Below are 21,673 nucleotides of genomic sequence, written 5' to 3' on the forward strand. Positions count from 1 at the left end.
GCTGGGGTGGAGCTACAGGGTGGAGCCTACAACCTTGGCTTCCTGTCAGCCCCGCCCTATGAGGCTCCTGTGTCTGTGTCCCTCTGTATTCCTTGCAAACACCTCTGAGAGAAACGCGCCCTGGAGTTTCGCCCACTGCCAAACAGTCCAGTCCCTCCCCTAATGAATCTGGACTCCCAGATTCTCGCCTGGAACTGGGTTTCAGTGCAGTTGGAACTGGGTCTCAGCGCAGTCTGGCGTCCCTGTCTCCTTCCCAGCAGGGCCACCCAGTGGCGCAGGCAAAAGTCCGTCCTTTGCACACCTTCCAGTGCGTGCGTCTGGAGCCGCCGCTTCTCTGTGCCTCCGCCACCACAGCCCAAATTCATTCCCCCAGCGTGCGCCTGGCTTCCCAGGGTTTCGCCCGGAACTGGGGTTCAGTGCAGTCGGAACTGGGGTTCAGCACGGTCCTGAGCTTATGTCTCCTTCCCGCTAGGGCAGTTCAGTGGCGCAGGCAACAGTCCGTCCTTTGCGCCCCTTCCCGTGCGCGCCTCTGGAGCTCTGCCTTCCCCCGCTCCTCTGTGCCTGCGCCCCACAGCCCAGATTCATTCCCCCAGCCTGCGCCTGGCTTCCCAGGGTTTCGCCTGGAACTGGCGCTCAGTGCAGTCGGAGCCGGCGCTTAGCGCACTCCGGAGCCTTTATCTCCTTCCTGCCAGTGAACGCCGGCCAGGCCGTCAGCCGCCCCTTCCTCTCCGGCTCCATCCTCCCCGCAGGCGCGCGTGCTCGTGTCTCCGCCAGTTTCTCCATACCTCAGGCTTTTATGGCTCCCCCGATTGTCCCCGTGGCCTTCTCCTTCCCCCCAGCTGTGGGCATTTCAGTCCACCAGCTCTCCTGTGGTTCTGGACGATGTCCGTTCTGACCTCTAGTTGTGCCTTTGAAATTGTTGTGCCCGGCTGCAGGTTAGGTGTTTCACCTATGCCGCCATCTTGGTTTCTCCCGGTGACCATCTTCTGTCCACATGGTGGCAGCCATCTTTGACCACATGAAGGCAGCCATCTTGTGTGTTGGAGTGAGGGTCAATTTGCATATTACCCTTTTATTAGATAGGACTAGAGGCCCGGTGCATGAAAATTCATGCACTGGAGTGGGGGTCCCTCAGCCTGGCCTGCCCCCTCTCACAGTCCGGGAGCCCTCAGGGGCAGGAGGTGACCTGGTGATCAGGGGAAGGCGATGCCCCCATCACACCTCTGCTTCTGCCACTGCCGGCAGCGCAAGCCTCGGCCCGCCCTGGTTACCTGAGCCTCGGGCAGCCCTGGTTACCTGAGCCTCGGGCGGCCCTGGGCAGCTGTGGGGCTGAGGGGACTGGGGGACTCTGGAGACAGTTGCGTGGCAGGAGGGGACTGGGCGCCGCCATCTTGTGGCTGTGGATGCCGCCATCTTTGAGGGCGTGACAGTCAATTAGCATATTCCCTCCTTATTGGCTGTGGGAGCCACCATCTTTGAGGGTGGGGCAGTCAATTAGCATATTCCCTCCTTATTGGCTGTGGGCACTGCCATCTTTGCGATGGTGTGAGAGTCAATTAGTATATTCCCTCTTTATTATATAGGATTTTAAAGACAGGTGAGGTTCCTGTGTGTCTGGATGCCGAGAATGCTCCTGAGGGGAAAATTGATGCTGGAGCAATGCAGGGAATAGGCATCGAGGTGGCAGCCACGCCAAGTGGAAGAGCTGTGGGAGCAGGTGTGGGGAGTGCCCAGAGGCTGGTGGGGTTTGAGGAGTGGGTGCTGGAAGGATAAGCTGTGTAACTCAGTGAAAATGGAAGCCAGTGTGGGGTGGGGATAGAGGTGGGGGTATACACCCACCTGCTCTGCCAAGCCTGGCTCCTCCCATCCCCAGTGAGTCTCCGCAGCCAATCCCTTGCTGGCTGCTCTCCTTAAGGTCAGCACCTGTGGGGCTGCCACTCCCAGGCCCATCTTATCATGGTTCCCCTTGGTCACTCAGCACACACTCCCTGGGCCTGGCGCTGGGTGTCCTGGGGGTGTGTGTGTGTGTCCTGAATGTGTGTGTGTGGGGATATCCTGAAAATGTGTGTGTGTGTTGGGGGAGAGTTGTCCTGGGTGTGTGTGTGTGGGGGGGGGTGCTGGGTATCCTGTGTGTGTGTGTGTGTGGGGGGGTGTCCTGAGTGTGTGTGTGGGGGAGAAGGGTTGTCCTGAGTATATGTGTGTGTGTGTGTGGGTATCCTGGGTGTGTGTGTGAGGGGGAGGGGTTGTCCTGAGTATGTGTGTGTGGGGGTGGGTATCCTGGGTGTGTGTGTGGGGGGAGGCCTGAGTGTGTGTGTATGTGTGTGTATGTGTGTGTGTGTGTGTGTTCTGAGTATGTGTGTGGGAGGGGTATCCTGGGTGTGTGTGTGTGGGGGTGGGTATCCTGGGTGTATGTGGGGGGTGGGTATCCTGGGTGTATGTAGGGGTGTATCCTGGGTGTGTGTGTGGGGGGCTGTCCTGAGAGAGTGTGTGTGTGTGTGTGTGTGTGTGTGTGTGAGGAACGGCCAGCCTGGCTGCAGGTCTGTGATTTGCAGAGAAGATGGCAGCATGCAGGCGCCTGGGCAGGAATGCAGTGTTTTTTGGGCCAGATCATGTTTTTTCAGGCGTGGGTGTAAGGTCCTTGAGGGCAGGAATTGAGTGAGTATGTCGCCAAACCATTGCAGGCTTTCCCGCCCTGCGCCCCACCTGCCCTGGTGACATCCCCCCTTGTGCCCAGTGCTACGGACAGTAGGGGAGGCTGTGGTTGACAAGCCCCTGTGGTCCTTGGGAGGCCGGTGAGGAGCCTTGTGCTAATGGGGGTCCCCTGTCAGGCTTAGCCCTCTGGTCACCTCAGACTACCATGGTGGGTGTGCTTGGCGGTGCTAACGGAGGCCTGTGTGGCTGTGTGTGCTCTTGTCTTTGCAGACCTTGGTTTTGGCTGGGGAACGAGACCCTGAAGGTGCCTCTGGCCCTCTTTGCCCTGAACAGGCAGCGCCTGTGTGAGCGTCTGCGAAGGAACCCGGCTGTGCAGGCTGGCTCTGTTGTGCTGCTGCAGGGTGGGGAGGAGACGCAGCGCTACTGCACGGACACCGGGGTCCTCTTCCGTCAGGTGAGCCCACCCCTGCAGCTCCCCCGCTCCAGGCGTGCACCAGGCCTCCTGTGGCTGCCTCCCTCCTCCAGCATCCAGCCTGGAGGGCCTTGGGCAGCTTTGTTTCCTGAGGGTCCCTGAGAGGCTCCCTGCAGGTAGGCCTGGGCCTGGGCGCCAAGGAAGCCTGCATTGCTGGGGGCAGAGCTGTCACCAGCCAGTCAGCTCTCTCAGGTCAGAGGTCAGAAGGATAACATTCCTGGGGGAGCAAGCAGGCTAGCTTCAGGGAGGAGGCAGCGTTTGGTGTGGTTGCTGGAGTCCAGGGGAATTCTGACAGGTGGCGCTGGGGATGGGTGTTCCAGGTGGGGGGATGGTGTCCATAGGAGTGGGTGGCAGAGGGTGGGCTGGGCAGCTTCCCAGGGCCAGAGAGAGGTGCAGATGGGGGCGGGGGGCGGGCAGTTCCTTCTGCCTGCAGCAGGGAGGACGAGGGCTGCAGAGGTCAGGGAGGAGGCAGGTGAGCAGGGTGCTGAGCAGGAGCCGGAGGCCCACGCATTCTCTCCAGCTTGGCCAGTGCTGACCCTGCGACCCTTACCTGGGAAGCGGTCCAGGAGCTCCTTGCGGTTCTGGAAACCTGTGGGGTGGCAGGTGGCCCAGCTGCAGGAAGCCAGTCTGGATGTGGAGGCATTGGCTGAGAATCGCTGACGTCACCCAGTTCCCAGGAATAGGAGCAAGGACACTCGACAGAGGAGCTCCCTGAGAAAGCCAGGGAGGCCCTCAGCTGGCCCACTCTCGTTGATCCTAGCATTGCACCTACTTTACAGATGAGGAAATCGAAGCTCCAAGAGTCAAGCTGGGATTAATTAGAACCCCATCTCTGGACTCCAAGTCTAGTGCTTTCTTCTCCCTGCCACGCCCAGAGCTGGGGCCTGACACACTGGACACTCCAGGACCTCCCTGGAGACAAGCAGAGCCAAGGGGACATGGCCACCTGCAGCCAGGGGCCTAGGGGACATGGCCACCTAGCATCCAGGGGCCTAGGGGACATGGCCACCTAGCATCCAGGGGCCTAGGGGACATGGCCACCCGCAGCCAGGGGCCTAGGGGACATGGCCACCCAGCATCCAGGGGCCTAGGGGACGTGGCCACCAGCATTCAGGGGCCTAGGGGTCGTGGTCACCCGCAGCCAGGGGCCTAGGGGACATGGCCACCCGCAGCCAGGGGCCTAGGGGACATGGCCACCCGCAGCCAGGGGCCTAGGGGACATGGCCACCCAGCAGCCAGGGGTCTAGGGGACATGGCCACCCAGCAGCCAGGGGCCTAGGGGTCATGGCCACCCGCAGCCAGGGGCCTAGGGGACACGGCCACCCGCAGCCAGGGGCCTAGGGGACACGGCCACCTGCAGCCAGGGGCCTAGGGGACACGGCCACCCGCAGCCAGAGGCCTAGGGGACACGGCCACCCGCAGCCAGAGGCCTAGGGGACATGGCCACCCGCAGCCAGAGGCCTAGGGGACATGGCCACCCGCAGCCAGAGGCCTAGGGGACACGGCCACCCGCAGCCAGAGGCCTAGGGGACACGGCCACCCGCAGCCAGAGGCCTAGGGGACATGGCCACCCGCAGCCAGAGGCCTAAGGGACATGGCCACCCGCAGCCAGAGGCCTAGGGGACACGGCCACCTGCAGCCAGAGGCCTAGGGGACATGGCCACCCGCAGCCAGGTCGGAGGAGGCAGGGGAACATGAAGGGAGCAGAGTGTGGAGAGGAGGTGGCAAGGCCTGGCCTCCCCAGCTGGACTGTCCATGCCACAGGACACAGACTGGCTGAGATCCGCTGCCGAGAGCGATGACCGTGTTTTTACCGAAAGCGCCTCCTGCTGGGAGGCTTCCCTCTGACTCATGGTTGTAGTCACAAGCCTGCAGGCCCCTGGATGCTAGACGTGGAGGTCTGAAGTTTTTTCTGACTTGTCTTGGTGCCTCTTGAAGTTTACATGGTCTTTGGTTTAAACACTGATCTCCTGAATTCAGCTGTTGGCTCCATCACTGATGTTCTGCAAGGTTAATTTCGGAAGAGTTCCTCCTCCACTTGCTATACCGTTCCGCCGATACTTTAGCTCAGTGCTTATTGCTAAACACGGAAGTCAGCCTCAGCCCTGGGGGTGGGAGAAGGAAGTAAGAAGTCCTAGGTGGAGGATTCCTTTTCCGTGCAGATGTCCAGGCTGGTGTCTAAGACAAGGTGGCATCTTGCCTGCCTGTGGCACTGACGCTGCAGAGATTCAGGGCGCAGAGAGGCATGTGCAGGGCTGAGCTGGACCTGTGGTGCTCATGGGTACCCTCTGCCCTATCAAGGACCAAGGGGTGTGGCCAGTGAGGTGGGGGTACAGGTGGGGCTGGGGCATGTGCGTGAAACATATCATCAGAAAGGGCTCAAAGCAGTGCCGGAGGAGCCAGCCAGGCTGCCCCTGCCAAACCCTGGAAGGAGGAGACGGGCAACCCGAAGCCGGAGTGGGGGCAGGAAGCTGAGGGGGAGGGTTGTGTGAGGCTGGGGGCCAGTCTTCAAGGGCGGCCAGCCTGAGGCAGGTGCCCCAGCTCCCTTGATCCTCGTGTTTCTGTCCTGCTGTCAGGGTAACCGTGGTTCTCGTTCCTGACACAGGAGTCCTTCTTTCACTGGGCATTCGGAGTCACTGAGCCGGGCTGCTACGGCGTGATTGACATCAACACCGGGAAGTCGACGCTGTTTGTGCCTAGGCTTCCTGCCAGCCATGCCACCTGGATGGGCAAGTAAGGAGCAGTCTGGGTGATGTCACGGTGCCCACTGACCCCGGCTGGCCAGGCGTGGGGGTGCAGGGCCCTCTTGTGGATTGCAAGGAGGGGAAGAGTAGCAAAGGGTGGGGGGGTTAGTGGTCAGGCCTGTTGACAGCCTGCTCTGGGCCAGAGCCCTGCACCCTCGGTTGGGAAGGGGTGTCAGCGCCAGAGCCATACTGTGGTCATGTTTGTTTAGAGATACTGCTTATTAATCTTAAAGTTCTGGATTCCTGGCTTTGTTAACGTGCCTGAGGCTTTGGCCTCAGTGGACCAGCACTCCTGCATGGTTCCGTGGAAGGTGGTCCCACGGTGGGAGTGGTGGGAGTTGGTTCCAGTTAGAGAGGACAACCTAGGGCCCTTCTCTGAGGCCCATCCCTAACAGCAGGGCATTACCGGATGCCTGCTGTGTGCCCGCCTCTTGGCTAAGTTCCGCAGGGCCACAGATGTGTAACCTGCCTTAGCAGAGATGGGGTAGCACTGTGTGAGATGGGGGAGCACCTGAGATGGGGTAGCACTGTGTGAGAAGTGCGGGAGCAGAGGCCTGGGCCTTGCTGAGACACCCCTCCCCCATCACCCATGGCACCTGCTAGCTCCAGGGCCCCTGGCCGCGTCCACCTCTCTCCGCAGCCATTCCTCTCAGCAGTGGTGCTGCGGCAGAAGCTGTACTTAACCGGGGACACTTGAGGTGATCAGAGGATCCCGCTAAACGGTTACCACCTTCCAGCGTGCCATTTCTGCCTGGAGAGTGATTATTGTGGGCTAATGTATAAATTGCAGCCTTCACTGCCTCGTGTCCCTGAGCGCTCATTACCAGGTGCGCAGGCCTGTCTGTGGCTGGTTTGAATGACAAGGCACTTGGCTGCTGCAGGAACATGCTCTGTGCAGAGGGCCAGGGCAGGCCCCTCCTGCACGCCCCTGCTTCAGGTGCCGCCCTCCCCCACGGCCCTTCAGTGCCACCCCCATAGCCTTCTTTGTTGGCCTGGCATGTGCCTCCTCTGCTGCCTTGAGCTGAGGGGTTCGCCTCCTGAGCTGGTAACAGTTCTGCTCTGAGCCCGCTTTGCTTGGCACGATACCTGGCCCTGGGCCTTCGATTGTGCTGTGAAGACTCAGCTCCCAGCAGAATGGGCAGCATGAGAGAAGCGGGTGGGCTTTTCCTGGCAGTGTGTTCACCTGGCTTGGCCCTGGGGAGGGAGAGGGGGAAGTGGACATGCCCAATCCCATTGGCCTTTGCGGTGGGTGGCTGGGCAGCCACTTAAGTTTTGCCCTTTCAGACGTCCCTGGGCAGATGACATAAATGTTTCCCTGCTGTGTAATGCGTTGCGGGGAGGGGGCACTGGAAGGCTGCTGCCTTCTTCCCAGAGGGAGGGGCAGGGACGGCATGGCTGAGCAGGGCCCAGTGAGAGCCCCTGAGTGGGATGTGGAGGGGGACTTGGAGGAGGCCTCTGAGGTAGACTGCCTGCTTTTACCAGAGCGAGTCTTGTGCCGGCAGAGAAGTGGGCCTCGGGTTTGGCGTGGAGCAGGCTCTCCTCAGTCCATCGGGGCACTCTCCTGCTAGCTCAGCAGACCCAGGCCAGGCCACGCAGGTGCTCCTGGGTAGGTGGCTCTGGCCTCGCCGAGCTCTTGCCTCCCCTCGTGTGGTGACCTTTACGGTCAACCTTTATTCCATTCCTGGCTGAATCCCCATGACTGCCTGCTTTAAAGAGGGGTTGGCCTGTGCAGGTCCACGGCCTGTCTTGCTGGAAGCTTGCTGACAGCTCAGTGTGGTCGCTGTGGGGCCTCTGAGTTCCTCCCTGTGGAACAGCGACACTGCCCCTGGTGAGGCCCTGTCACTGTGGAGATGGTTATGTTTGTGACCCTGAAATGAGGTGGTGAGGATGCCAGGAACGGACCGTTTATAATCTCCAGAAATGGCCACGCCCTGTGGAGGGGTGGAGTCTTTTCCCTCCTGCCTTACTCGGGTCAGGAGCTGGTGGCTGCCTGGATGCGGGATGTGGCAGGGTCACCGTGTGGCCTCTGAAGCTGGACTGCCAAGGGCACTGTGGCTTCTGCCTGGTCCTCGTCGTGGGACACTTGGCCTGGACACAGCTGCTGTGCTGAGAGGAAGCCCAAACTCGCCCACGTGGAGAGACCATGTGGAGAGACCATGTGGGGAGGAGCGGAGGCACCTCCCACCAGGGCGGAGATCCACGCCCAGCCCCCGAGTCCTCCTCTGAGGTCCCAGACCCTGTGGAGCATCGCCTCTCTGGGCTCTGCCATGAGTTCACGAACGAGGTGTGTGTTTTTGAGCTCCCCCACATGCCAGGTGGTGTGCGCTGAAGCCCTGGTGACTGGGACAGTCTGGGCGAGGAGTTTCCTGATGGGAGCTTCGGTCTGGTCTCCCCAGAGGCTTCCCCAGAGCCCTTCCTGCACCCTGAGGGGATCACAGAGCTGAAGCCTCCGCTCCTCTTGCCAGTGACGCGTCCAGGATTAGCCTGTGCCTGGTGGCGCCCATGCCCTCTCAGCCTCCCTGTGGCCCTGCCTCCTCCGTGCCATGTGGGCGTGGACCGTGGTGGAAGGAGGGCCTGACCAGGGTTTCTGTCTGGACGTGGGGAGGGGCTCTGAGTGCATCTCCTCATCTGTGTGTCTGTCTGCTTCTTTACGCAGAAGTCGGGGAGTCCTGGAGGGTGGGCCTCCTTCCAGGGTTGTGGGAGGAGAAACCTGGACCCTGCCTTCCAGTGGGAAGCCTGAGGGAATCTCACCGCAGCCACCAACTGGGGGTCAAGGGCACTTGACTGGAGGGTTTATGCCCAGGACCTGGTTGGTCAGGGGACAGCTGTTAGCAGTTGGCTCCTCCGGAGGGTAATCTTCTGTGATATAGGAATAATGTTCTGTGTGTGGCCACGGCTGGGTTTCAGAGCCGTGGTTACAAGTTCTCCTTCAGTCTGTCCTGCTTTGCCAAGCCAGCTGATTGCGTAGTGCAAACTTAGAGGCTCGGCTGGCTTTTGAGGGTACACATGTCTGCAGGGTGGGTCCGCCTGTCAGAAAGGCTCCAGGTGCACACTGGGCAGCCAGACGGAGCACGGTGGTCCCAAGGGTGTTGGGCTCCAGGGCCGAGCTCAGCCTTGTCTCCTGCAGGCCTGGCTCCCGTGCTGGCCTTCCCTTCCTCTGCTCTGACCGACTCCTGGTCCTCCTGTCCTGCGCGTTGGGGAGAGAAGGCATGATGGGAACAGGGCACCACTGAGGGCTTGCTTGCTTGGAGCTGGAGTTGGGGAGAGGCCGACCTGACGTGTGGCCGTTCCCAGGTGCTCTCATGCTCAGTAGAGCTCGGGAGGAGTGAGGCTGATGGGATTGCCTGGCCTTTGCAATCAAAGCCCAGCAGACGGACATTTGACCTTCAGCTCCTCAGCTTCCTTTTGAGCCTCTATCTGATGGCTTTTGAAAATCCATCTGGCAGATAAAGTTGCCCAGGGAAACAACACCCCCATCTGCAGACCTGCCACTGCCTGCGTAAACAGCCTGTCCTGTTGTCTGGCCAAGGTGTTGGGGGGCATGTGGGCAACCTGGTGCTGGGCCTGTTCCTCACCCCAAGCCGTTTTTGGGACAGGAGTGTGGTAGTTTCAAATTTGTTTTTATGTGGAGTCTGCTGACACAAGTCTGTGCCTTTCTGATGCAAGAGTGTTCCCATCATTTTTGTCAGAGTCAGGCTTAGCTGACGGCAGCTTTAACTGAAAAGGCAGGAAAAACACCTTGGACGGTGTCAGTACCCGCAGAGGGTGAGTGACTTTGGACCAAGTCGGGGGACCCTCTTAGAGCCTTTGCAACTTGGTAGTGTTCTGCTCCTGTCCCTGGTTCGAGCTCGAGACAGTGAGCCTGGCTCAGGGTTTGGAGGGAGGAGGGTGTCACCTGACTGAAGGCACTGCCCAGGGTGGTGTGAGCGAATTTCTCCAGGCCTGAGGCCCTGAGCACTGCTCTTCTGAGATGGGAACGGATATGTGTGTGTGTGTTTTGTGTGTATGCCTCTGTGGTGTGTGTGCATGTATGGTGTGTGGGTGGGTGGTGGGGTGTGTGTGCACAGGGGTGGTATGTGTGGGGGGTGTGTGTGTAGTGGGGGTGGTGTGTGTGTGTGCATGGGTGTGGGGGTGTGTGTAGTGGGGTGGGGGTATGTGTAGTGGGGTGGTATGTGTGTGAATGGGGGTGGGGGTGTGTATAGTGGGGTGGTGTGTGTGCATGGGGGTGGGGTGTGTGTGCACAGGAGTGGAGGGGTGGGGTGAGGGTGGGTGGTGTGTGTATGGTGTGGCATGTGGTTTGGTGTGTATGATGTCTGTAGTGTGTTGTATGTGGTTTTTCTTAGCCACTGCCACCCACCCTGTACATACAACTGGGTCACAAGGATCAAGGCTGCTTCAGCCTGTCTGGTGGCTTTGCTCTGTCTCTCTTTGTCTTCAAGGGAGAGTGTCGGGCACTGATGGGGGTGCAGGTCTTTGTGAGGAGGGTTGAGGGAGTTCCTCTGGCTCTTACTCCCAGTGGTTTGGGGGAGCCTGGTCCTGGCAGCCTGAGGCCTGGCCAGGGGTTTGCCAGGATCCTCAGTCGGGAGCCTCTCCCTCCCCCACCTCCCCCCACCCACTAATCGCAGGGGTAGTTTTGGTTAGCTCTTCCCCTGTAGCCCGGGCCCTCCTCCCCCCGGAGCCTGTGTCCTCCTCCTCCCGGAGCCCATGCCCTCCTCCCCCCAGAGCCTGTGCCCTCCTCCTCCCGGAGCCTCTGCCCTCCTCCTCCCGGAGCCTCTGCCCTCCTCCTCCCGGAGCCTGTGCCCTCCTCCTCCCGAGCCTGTGCCCTCCTCCTCCCGGAGCCTCTGCCCTCCTCCCCCCGGAGCCTGTGCCCTCCTCCTCCCGGAGCCTGTGCCCTCCTCCCCCCGGAGCCTGTGCCCTCCTCCCCCCGGAGCCTGTGCCCTCCTCCCCCCGGAGCCTGTGCCCTCCTCCTCCCGGAGCCTCTGCCCTCCTCCCCCCGGAGCCTGGGCCCTCCTCCCCCCGGAGCCTGTGCCCTCCTCCTCCCGGAGCCTGTGCCCTCCTCCCCCCGGAGCCTATGCCCTCCTCCTCCCGGAGCCTGTGCCCTCCTCCCCCCGGAGCCTGTGTCCTCCTCCCGGAGCCTGTGTCCTCCTCCTCCCGGAGCCTCTGCCCTCCTCCTCCCGGAGCCTGTGCCCTCCTCCTCCCGGAGCCTGTGCCCTCCTCCCCCCGGAGCCTGTGCCCTCCTCCTCCCGGAGCCTGTGCCCTCCTCCTCCCGAGCCTGTGCCCTCCTCCTCCCGGAGCCTGTGCCCTCCTCCTCCCGAGCCTGTGCCCTCCTCCTCCCGGAGCCTCTGCCCTCCTCCCCCCGGAGCCTGTGCCCTCCTCCTCCCGGAGCCTGTGCCCTCCTCCTCCCGGAGCCTGTGCCCTCCTCCTCCCGAGCCTGTGCCCTCCTCCTCCCGGAGCCTCTGCCCTCCTCCCCCCGGAGCCTGTGCCCTCCTCCTCCCGGAGCCTGTGCCCTCCTCCCCCCAGAGCCTGTGCCCTCCTCCTCCCGAGCCTGTGCCCTCCTCCCCCCGGAGCCTATGCCCTCCTCCTCCCGGAGCCTCTGCCCTCCTCCCCCCGGAGGCTATGCCCTCCTCCCCCCGGAGCCTGTGCCCTCCTCCTCCCGGAGCCTATGCCCTCCTCCTCCCGGAGCCTGTGCCCTCCTCCTCCCGGAGCCTATGCCCTCCTCCTCCCGGAGCCTCTGCCCTCCTCCTCCCGGAGCCTCTGCCCTCCTCCTCCCGGAGCCTCTGCCCTCCTCCTCCCGGAGCCTCTGCCCTCCTCCTCCCGGAGCCTGTGCCCTCCTCCTCCCGGAGCCTGTGCCCTCCTCCCCCCGGAGCCTATGCCCTCCTCCTCCCGGAGCCTATGCCCTCCTCCTCCCGGAGCCTCTGCCCTCCTCCTCCCGGAGCCTCTGCCCTCCTCCTCCCGGAGCCTCTGCCCTCCTCCTCCCGGAGCCTCTGCCCTCCTCCTCCCGGAGCCTGTGCCCTCCTCCTCCCGGAGCCTGTGCCCTCCTCCCCCCGGAGCCTATGCCCTCCTCCTCCCGGAGCCTATGCCCTCCTCCTCCCGGAGCCTCTGCCCTCCTCCTCCCGGAGCCTCTGCCCTCCTCCTCCCGGAGCCTGTGCCCTCCTCCTCCCGGAGCCTGTGCCCTCCTCCTCCCGGAGCCTGTGCCCTCCTCCTCCCGGAGCCTCTGCCCTCCTCCTCCTGGAGCCTCTGCCCTCCTCCTCCCGGAGCCTATGCCCTCCTCCCGGAGCCTGTGCCCTCCCCCTGGAGCCTATGCCCTCCTCCTCCCGGAGCCTCTGCCCTCCTCCTCCCGGAGCCTGTGCCCTCCTCCTCCCGGAGCCTCTGCCCTCCTCCTCCTGGAGCCTCTGCCCTCCTCCTCCCGGAGCCTATGCCCTCCTCCCCCCGGAGCCTGTGCCCTCCTCCTCCCGGAGCCTGTGCCCTCCTCCTCCCGGAGCCTGTGCCCTCCTCCTCCCGGAGCCTCTGCCCTCCTCCTCCTGGAGCCTCTGCCCTCCTCCTCCCGGAGCCTATGCCCTCCTCCCGGAGCCTGTGCCCTCCTCCTCCCGGAGCCTGTGCCCTCCCCCTCCCGGAGCCTGTGCCCTCCCCCTGGAGCCTATGCCCTCCTCCTCCCGGAGCCTCTGCCCTCCCCCCGGAGCCTCTGCCCTCCTCCCGGAGCCTATGCCCTCCCCCCGGAGCCTCTGCCCTCCTCCTCGAGCCTGTGCCCTCCTCCTCCCGGAGCCTGTGCCCTCCTCCTCCCGGAGCCTGTGCCCTCCTCCTCCCGGAGCCTATGCCCTCCTCCCCCCGGAGCCTGTGCCCTCCTCCTCCCGGAGCCTGTGCCCTCCTCCTCCCGGAGCCTGTGCCCTCCTCCTCCCGGAGCCTGTGCCCTCCTCCCCCCGGAGCCTGTGCCCTCCTCCTCCCGGAGCCTGTGCCCTCCTCCTCCCGGAGCCTGTGCCCTCCTCCCCCCGGAGCCTGTGCCCTCCTCCTCCCGGAGCCTGTGCCCTCCTCCTCCCGGAGCCTATGCCCTCCTCCCCCCGGAGCCTGTGCCCTCCTCCTCCCGGAGCCTGTGCCCTCCTCCTCCCGGAGCCTGTGCCCTCCTCCTCCCGGAGCCTGTGCCCTCCTCCTCCCGGAGCCTGTGCCCTCCTCCTCCCGGAGCCTGTGCCCTCCTCCTGGAGCCGGGGCTCTCCCTGCCCCGCACTCTGAGGAATGCTGCCTGTGGTCCACTCGGGCGTGGTCACCGGGAGCTGGGCACGCCTGGCTCTGGAGAGGTCTGCTTTTCTGACAAGCTGATGGGATCTTGAAAAGGTGCTGCCTGCCGGTCCAGAGCAGGAGCTCCCTGTGCAGAGGGTAGAGGGAAAGCAGCAGCACTGTCTGCCGCTGAAGGCAGCTTTGGGTGCTGAGAATTGGTGGTAACTGCTCTAACTTCGAGGTTATTTTTTTATTAACCGCATGCAGGCGGTCAGCTAGCCAGCCAGACCTGCGCTCAGAAGTGTCATTCTCTAGAAGTTGAACCGTGGGCATTAATGTCTCCTCCCTGCTGGAGGCCTGCACAGGTGGTGGCACTCGCTGCATCAGCCTTGATTCTGGGATCTGGGAAAGGCCTCCTGTCCCCCCAGCTGCTGGCAGAGGCCTGCACGGCAGTCCGTGGACACTGGCTGCACCTGGATGCAGGACCTCCTTTGAGCGGGACACTCCTCTCGCCTGCCATTAGAAGGGAGAGTGTCTGCGGTGGGCCGGCTTCCCTGCCGAGCCACCCCTTTCTAGTCCAGTTGCTTCTGTTTGGACCTCCCATGTGACAGGATCTGGCATGAGCTGCCTTCTGGACCCAAACTCCAGATAGCAGGGTGCAGGCCCTCAGCGGGCTGATAGCCGCCCAGGGACCTCTCCGGCCAGCTCTACGGGGCTCGCGTGGACGGGCCACTCCTCCCGACAGCCCCACCGAGTCTTGGCTGCCGAGCCTCCCTTCACCGGCTTGACATGGTAACCTGGCACACTTATTCCTTAGGGTGATATTTAAGTGGTTTTTTACTATAATTAGCTCTAAAGCATGAAAAATAGTACCATTCCAACTTAATTATCTTTGCCCTTTAGAGAAGAAGAATGTGCAAAGTGCCAGAAAAGATGCTTGCAGCCTTTCCGGTTGTATTTGTCAAACGGGTCTTCCTGTGGAGTTGGGCGGTTTTGGCTCTTGAAGCCCATGTGCGCTCTGGACTGTGTCCTCCAGCTCTGGAGAAGGACAGAGGGCATCTGGTGGGATGGCACCTGCACTTCCTCCCGGACATCAGGGTGGCAGCGGCAGGCTCTCCCGTGGGCGGGCTGGCCCTTGGTGCTCCTTCGCTTCCGTGGCAAGTGGCATGACTTGTGGCTGGTAGGTGAGGGGTGGACAGTTGAGCGCACAGCCCTGGGGCCACGTGCAGATCACACCTGCCATGTGCTCACCTTCCGTTTGCTCCCTCCTTCCCCCACCTACTCTGGTTCCGCATTGTTATGGCCTTGACCTCAGGATGAGTGCACAGAAATGTCCCAAGGTCTCAAGTCTAGGTTTCTGCTGGGGCCTGACCACCAAGACTCCCAGGCAGGGAGGCGGGAACACATTTCCCGGGCGTCCCTCGGCCGAGTGGCTTGGGTGAGCTGGGAGGATTAGGGTCCCCGTTGGGATTGGGGGTGATAAAGTCAATGCCCAGGCTAACAGCCAAGGTGTCTGTCTTAGGGAGCCCTGAGGCTGGTCTTGAAAGCAGGTCCTGGGCACTTGCCCAGGCTTTGGGGAGTTGGCTTCTGATGCCTGTCACAGCCGGAGGTGATTAAGGGACTGGGGCCCAGAGGTGGTGTGGGGACTTTCTGAGGACACAGGGTGTTCGTCCTGGGGCTGGGACTGGAGCCAGAGCCGTCAGAGTGGGTGATTGGTGACGCTGCCGATGGCGCGGCCTCTTGCGCTCCTGGCGTGCACTTCAGCACACATCTGCAGCCCCAGCTCTGCTGAGAGTGCCATTCACCCCCGAGTAGCACGGGTTCAGCCAGCTGTCTGGTAAGCCTGGAGCCGGGGCCTCTGGTGCCCCGGCAAGTGTTTGTCGTCAGTTCCTGCCCTGGCTGCTTTAGGTGGTGCTGATGGAGGCGCCGGGCTTTGGCCACTTAACTTTGAGTCATGTCTCCACTGTGAAAGCTAGTGTGCCTGGACTGTGCAAATTTAATCAGCAGTAGGAGCTTCACACCCATTGCCCACTTCAGAGAATCCCAAGGGAAATGAAGCAAGTAGTTTTCAGAGGCCCAGAGCAGCCCATTGCAGCGAGACCACCGAGGTCTCCTCGGCCCAGCTTGCTGCGTGTGGCTGTGAGCTCCCTGCCGCTGGTCCCCGAGGCCCACCTGTCTGTCTCGGGTCCTCACTCTGTGCTTTGTGGCTACAGTCTGGGCTGGGACGCTTGCTTGGGTAGAGAGGGAAGTGGTGCAGGGCTCAGAGAGGGGAGGGATTCTGCTTCATGGGTAGTGATGTCTGAGTGTGTCTCAAAGGCTCATGGAGCTCCCTCTTCGAGGTGGCCATCTCCAAGTTCCGAAGTGCCCTCCCTGCCCTGTCCCCTCTGAGCCTGCCCAGCACACTGTGCAGCACCCTGTCATCTGCTCACCCTTAGGAACCCAGGAAGCACAGCCTGAAAGCCATCTGCTGTCTTCCCTTGAGGACTCTTTTGGCTCTAACACTTGGTGGCCAGAATACCATGCGATCCTAGGCAGGACCCGTGCTGATGTGGTGCCTGGGTGTGGGATGGTGCGTGCGTCATTAGACTTGGTTTTCGGCACCCCCCGCCCCCCTCCATGTCTAGTGCTTCTTCTCATGAGAGCCTTGTCACAGGCGGTGACAGTGACTCGTCCCCTGACGAAGAGGCTGGGGGTGGCGTGGTGTTTGCCGGGACCTGCCCAGAGCACCCGTGACCAGGAGTCCTCTGTGAGGTGGGCAAGGGCTGCCCAGCCTCCTCTGCTCTGTCTTCTCACCGGCTGCCTTCTCAGGGCTGATGAGTAAGCGTGAACGTTTCTCATCACAGTGAGTGATGCTGATACTGACTTCTCTAAAACGTGAGACCTTTAACTTTCCTTTAAAGAGGCTCTGTGGGGCCTGGGAGGCAGCTTGCTTCAGGCCCCAAAGGGTGGGATGTGTTGCCTGGTGGGCTCTCACTGGCGGTGGAGGGAAAAGCTTGGCAGTTGCTTGTCCCAGGCGGCCAGGGTGCGGACTCGAAGGAGGAGCAGAGGTCGACTGGGCAAGGTTGAGGGGTCAGGTGTGGTTCAGCGGTCACTTTGTGGCCCGGTACTTTGCCCCTGAATCTGTGATGGGCAGATCCACTTGGTGCCAGGTGCCAGTGGACTAGGGATGGGCCAGGGCTTCAGAACCTGGGCTTGGGGGCAAGGAGGTGGCCAAACCCTGACCCTGGTGTTCCTTGTTTTTCCCTTTGAGGATCCACTCCAAGGAGCACTTCCAGGAGAAGTATGCCGTGGATAACGTCCAGTACGCAGACGAGGTCAGTAGCAGCCGCCGCCTCCTCTCTGAGCACCTCAGGGCTCCAGTTACCCCTTTGCCCTGGATTCCCTCTCCTCCCACTGCCAGAGCCTGGCTGGGTGTGCAGGATGCCACCACTGGACCGCTAGCCCCTCAGCAGTGCCCTCATTTGGAGAGAGCAGGTGGGAAACATGTACCTCACATCTCCCAGGAGACAGGCCCCTCCTTTGCAGGGCAGTGCCCCTGACTCGGTGGTGGAGCTGAACTGCACGGGGGAGGATGTCTCTGACAGAGTCTGATCTATGTGTGCCCCCCCCCCCCCCGCCATCCCCCCTCCCTCCCGGCTTGGCCTGGGCCTTCCTGTCACTCCAGCCCACACCGGCACCCTCCCCTGGCTCCTGGGGCCAGGTGTGGTCATGGTGGACACTGGTGGTGTTCTGGTCTGTACCTGCCCTTGTCTCTCTGTATTTGTCACTAAGGCCTGGTTCTTTCCCCTGACTTGACTCTCACGCTCTTTGCCTTCCCAGTCAGGGTCCTGTGGGCATCAGAGCTGGTTGAGACCCAGGGCTGAAGTCAGCAGCCCGGGCAGGGTCTGGTGAAGAAGGTGACCATGGCACGGGTGAATCATCACCGTGGTGTGACGGTGCCCGACCAGAAGGGCCTCGGTGAAGCCGCGCGGCTCACGTCCGCAGGGCTGTGGGGGCCTGCTCCGACAGCACTCTGACCGGCTGGATTGTGGAAGGAGGGGGCCTTTTGATGGATCTTTATGTAATGTCATGTGATTTCAATGCCAAATTATCCGGGAGTGACTCCTAGCATCTAAAGAGTCTGTTAATACTCCCGTGACCTGATGTATTGATCTCTTTGGATATAGAATCTAAAATAGTCTGAACGTTTATTTGCATGTCCTTATCGAGGTCATTGCCACTTACCTTGTATTTCCCAGTGCTAGAGAGGGAGGGACCTGCTCATCCTGCTCAGCCCTGGGTCTCAGCCTGCTCTGATACACCCTCCCCTTTGGCAGGTGTGTCCCTCCTGCCTCCATAAACTGCATCTTTTTTTCTTTCTTTTTTTTAATATATATTATTGACTTTTTACAGAGAGGGATAGAGAGTTAGAAACATCGATGAGAGAGAAACATCGATTAGCTGCCTCCTGCACACTCCCCACTGGGGATGTGCCCGCAACCAAGGTACATGCCCTTGGCCGGAATCAAACCTGGGACCCTTCAGCCCGCAGGCTGACGCTCTATCCACTGAGCCAAACCGGTTAGGGCCATAAACTACATCTTAACATTACTGCCTTTTGGGAACTTGATCTTCCAGGCTCCTCCGTGCAAAACCTGGAGGGGCAGCCTGGGACGGGTCCTGGGACTCGGCCCACCGCGTCAGAGCGCCTCTGTGCCGCAGCCTTCCCAGCTGCCATCAGGCATCTTATGACTGAGGGGGACTCAGCCTCATTCACGCTGTCATTTCTGAGGAGAAAAGAGATCTGGCCTCCAGACACAGTAAAACAGGAGGTCCTGAGGGCCAGACAGGAAAGCCCGTAATGATAGTGTAGAACCACAGCCCGCAGCCCCGCTCACAGAGTCTGTACTTATGAAGCAGGACCTGACACGAGGGCTTCAGTGGAGTTCAGGGAATGGGCTCTCCTCCAGGCTCAGGCGCCTCACAGAACCATCATCATTGTTGCTGGTTCTCAGTTTGGTGACGCTGTCGCTGCTGTGGTGCCATCGGACACGAGGGCTCATGTTGACCGTGAGATAGGTCTTCACTCCCGGGTGGCACCTTCGGGCTTCAGTATTGCCAGCTCCTTGTTCCCCTCCCACCCCATCTGTCCCATGGTGGGCCACGGCTCTCATCCTATCACAGGGAGGAGGCCGAGGCTCAGAGACGAGAAGGGCCTCGTCCACGGCCCAACAGCTGGGGCAGCAGACTTGGGATGCGGCCCCAGGACTTTTGGACCCCCGAGGCCTGGCCCTTCACCTCTGCATTTGCCCTGTCAGAAATGAGAGGGTGCTGCAGGACACGTCTACGGAGGTGACGCAGGCTGTCAGGTGCCTTTGATTCTCTGGCTCAAAATGGAGCCTGACAAAAATACAGGCTGCTGGACTGAGACACCTGGGCCGAGGCACTGGAGGCCCCAGGCCTGCTCCACCGCGGAAGGTGACAGGAAGCCTTCTGCTGGGGCTGGGCTGGGCCAGTTCTCCGGTGCTGAGGCCCATGGAACTTCAGGCAGCCTTGGTTTGTGACCAGCCCCAGGCGGGAAGCAGCTAACACTTGTCTCCTGGAAGAGGACAGGAAGGCCCCAGCCCCAGGCGTGACCTGTCACCTGAGAGCGAGTATAGCATGCAGGTGTCTGATGTTGCGAGCCTGGCTGTCTAGTTCCCTTCCTCCCCATGATGATCCTGAGTTTCATTATGGAGAAGGTAGAGCGAATGGTGGTTCCTTTGAGAAGGGGGCGCTTAGGAGAACCCTGAGAGGCTCTTTGAGGCATTGCTGTAGGTGCCGTGCAAAGGCTGGTATTCATGATGGGGTGGGAGCTGGCGAAGTGGAGGGCACATGGGACCCTTGTTCTTGATGGCCGTGGGCAGAGGCTCTGATGCAGGCAGGATGGATGTAAGAGAAACCACTGTGGCAGCACAGCGATGGGTGCTGCCTGCCTTTCAGCCTCGGTGTGGCGAGGCATCAGGGAGGGGTGGGGTCTGTGGCGGGACCTCTGGAGAGGCAGCTGCTCTGTGGAACTGCTGGCCCAGCGTTGTTAGATACTCTGATTGTTCAAGAGTATCTTCAGATAAATCCTGATTTTTCCTGATGCTTAAATTTTAGAAGCAAATTCAAAATTTAAATGCATTGCCAGCCAACGTTGTGCACCCGTTTCAGACTGCCATGAAAAAGTTCATTCAAGGGCTTAGATTCTTGTGTGGTGACGCCCAGATCCCCGGAGCAGTGTGGGCTTTGTGATGGTCCAGCCCCCTTTTCTGGCTCACCCGTGAAGAATGGCCTGCAGGGCTGGTTGGAGCTCCGGACATGAGGACATGTGAGGTGTCCACAGGGAGCCTTTGATTGTCACCAGGGGAGGACCCTTGTCCATGGGGCTCTGATGAGATCTGTGTGTGCTGTCCACCTCGACCTGCCGGAAAATCGATGTGGCTCTGGTCTGTGAGAGCTGATGGGTCCCTGGTGACCACGCTCCATGGAAATGAGGCCCTGTGCTCGGCTAGTGTGGCTCAGTGGTTGAGCATTGACCTATGAATCAGGAGATCATGGCTCGATTCCCAGTCAGGGCACATGCCCAGGTGTGGGCTCAATTCCCAGTGTGGGACTTGCAGGAGGCAGCTGATCAGTGATTCTCTCTTATTGATGTTTTTATCTCTCAGTCCCTAAAATCAACAAAAACATATTTTAAAAAAGAAAATATATTATAAAAAAAAAAGGAAAAGAAATGAGGCCCTGTGTTGATAGAGCTGTGCTGTCCTGTGTGCCCGAGCTGCATTTCAAGCTGGCAACACATAGCCGTGTCATGTCCCCTTAATTGTTGAGGCATGGAATCAGGCTGTGTTGATGAGAGTGTAGCACTAATGGGTCTCCATGGGGAAGGGGAACGGCAGATGGAACTGCTAGGCTGGGGGAGGTTTGGCAGCCGCAGAGGTAACCAGGACCCACTCAAGCAATTGTGATCAATAGAAGAGGTGGCCCTGCCAGGACCAGCAGGCACCCGCCTCCTCTGTGGGCCGAGACTCGCCTGCACGTCGGCGGCGGCACTGAGAGGGCTGCTTTCTCCTCCATCGCTCAGCAGCGCGTCCTGAGTTGTTGCCGAGAGAAAAAGCATCAGCTTGCACATTTGTTATCCTACCCCTTTCTCCCAAGGACAGTAGCACATGCATCCCCAAGTGCCCGCTGCTCTCGGGTTCTGCTGCTGTAACTGACAGGATGTTCTGTGCTGATGAATGGAGACCCTTCACCAAGGTGACAACACACCCAGGGCTCGAAGCGAGGCTCTCCCTTTTAACGAGCCCCCCTCCAGGAGGGTCTGGGGAGGAGCAGGGACTGCGCCAAGCCGATCCTTTGTGCAGCAGAGGCTCTCTGAGCAGTTGCTGGGTCAACGAGGGGGTGCCAGGGAGATGGAGCCTCAGGCACCGCTGGTGGGAGGTGGTTGGTTCAACCTGGAGGGCGTCTGGCCTTGAGCATCAGAAACCTTGACAAAGTGCATGGCTTTTCACCTAGAAGTTTCACTGGGTCCGATTTGTTGGTTTGTTTTAAGGAAATAAAATGTTTAAGGAATTTATCTAAGGAAATAAAGGCTCATGTACGAGGATGTTCACCAGGGCGTTATTTATCATAGTTAATCCTTAGAAATAATTGGTGTCCAACAGAAGAATGGGTAAGTTACGCCATCTCTGGTAAGAGAATATTTCACAGCCATAGGTTTAGCTCTGGGCTCTACTCCTTTTTAACTGGAAACCTGGGCAGGTGATGGAACCCGTAAGCCTTTCTCGTTGGTGAAGTCTGGATGTCTGCAGCACCGGCTCATGGCGGTTAAATGAGACGACGTCTCAAGTGCCAGCACGGGCCACGACCAAGGGCTCACGGGACGTTCACCGTCCCCGGTGGAAGTGACCGTAAAAACCGCGGGCTTGGAGACTATTTAACGACAGGGAATAAGTGAAGCGTGTAACTTCGTACGATCCAAATGTCATCGCAGATCTCTGTTTTTATGTGCAGAGATAAAAGGTCTCTGGGGATGGGCTTGTAGATGTGTTTTATGTTTTTATAGTTTTCAGTATCTTCCAGGTTTTCTCTGTGAGCCTCTCAGTATTAAAAAGCACATATATACACATGTCAAAACTATCCAAATGTGCACTTTAAATATGTGCAGTGTAGAATATGTCAGTGACAGCTCCGTGAAGCTGTACAACAACAAACAGCAGAGCCTCCTCACTCTCGCCCTGTGTCGGGCACTAAAGCGTTCCGGGCGGGTCTGTGGGGAGGGGCAAGGGCTGCAGAGGAGACTGTTCTCTGCCCTGGGGGCTCAGATACAGGGGGGGCTGCAGTAGCCAAGACTCGGAGCGGACTGCGGGGTGGGGGGCCAGGAGAGGAAGAAGGTGCTCCCACCAGGGTGGTTGGCACCTCGGGTTGCAGACATCATGGCTAAGGCAGCCATGATGGGCACTTGGCCAAGGGAATGATGACGGTCAGGGGGGCCAGAGAGGAGTCTGAATTGATGAAGTGGCTGAGATGGGGGAAGGCATGGCAGGCAGAGGCGAGAGCCCTAGGAAGGCATGGAGAGAGGAGTTTGCATGGT

At 60.4% G+C, this 21,673-nt stretch overlaps 1 protein-coding gene across 2 annotated transcripts in view; it reads left to right on the forward strand.

Moving 5' to 3' along the window:
• PEPD (peptidase D) overlaps window positions 1-21,673 on the forward strand; it is a 121,798-nt gene that overhangs the window by 10,902 nt on the left and 89,223 nt on the right. For both annotated transcript variants that reach the window (XM_008139784.3, XM_054710814.1), the window contains exons 2-4: window positions 2,923-3,106; window positions 5,730-5,857; window positions 16,328-16,391. In XM_008139784.3, the coding sequence (XP_008138006.2) occupies window positions 2,923-3,106; window positions 5,730-5,857; window positions 16,328-16,391 (376 nt within the window). The remainder of the gene's footprint in view (window positions 1-2,922; window positions 3,107-5,729; window positions 5,858-16,327; window positions 16,392-21,673) is intronic.

Source organism: Eptesicus fuscus, chromosome 21, assembly GCF_027574615.1.
Source record: "Eptesicus fuscus isolate TK198812 chromosome 21, DD_ASM_mEF_20220401, whole genome shotgun sequence".
Classification (NCBI taxonomy): domain Eukaryota; kingdom Metazoa; phylum Chordata; class Mammalia; order Chiroptera; family Vespertilionidae; genus Eptesicus; species Eptesicus fuscus.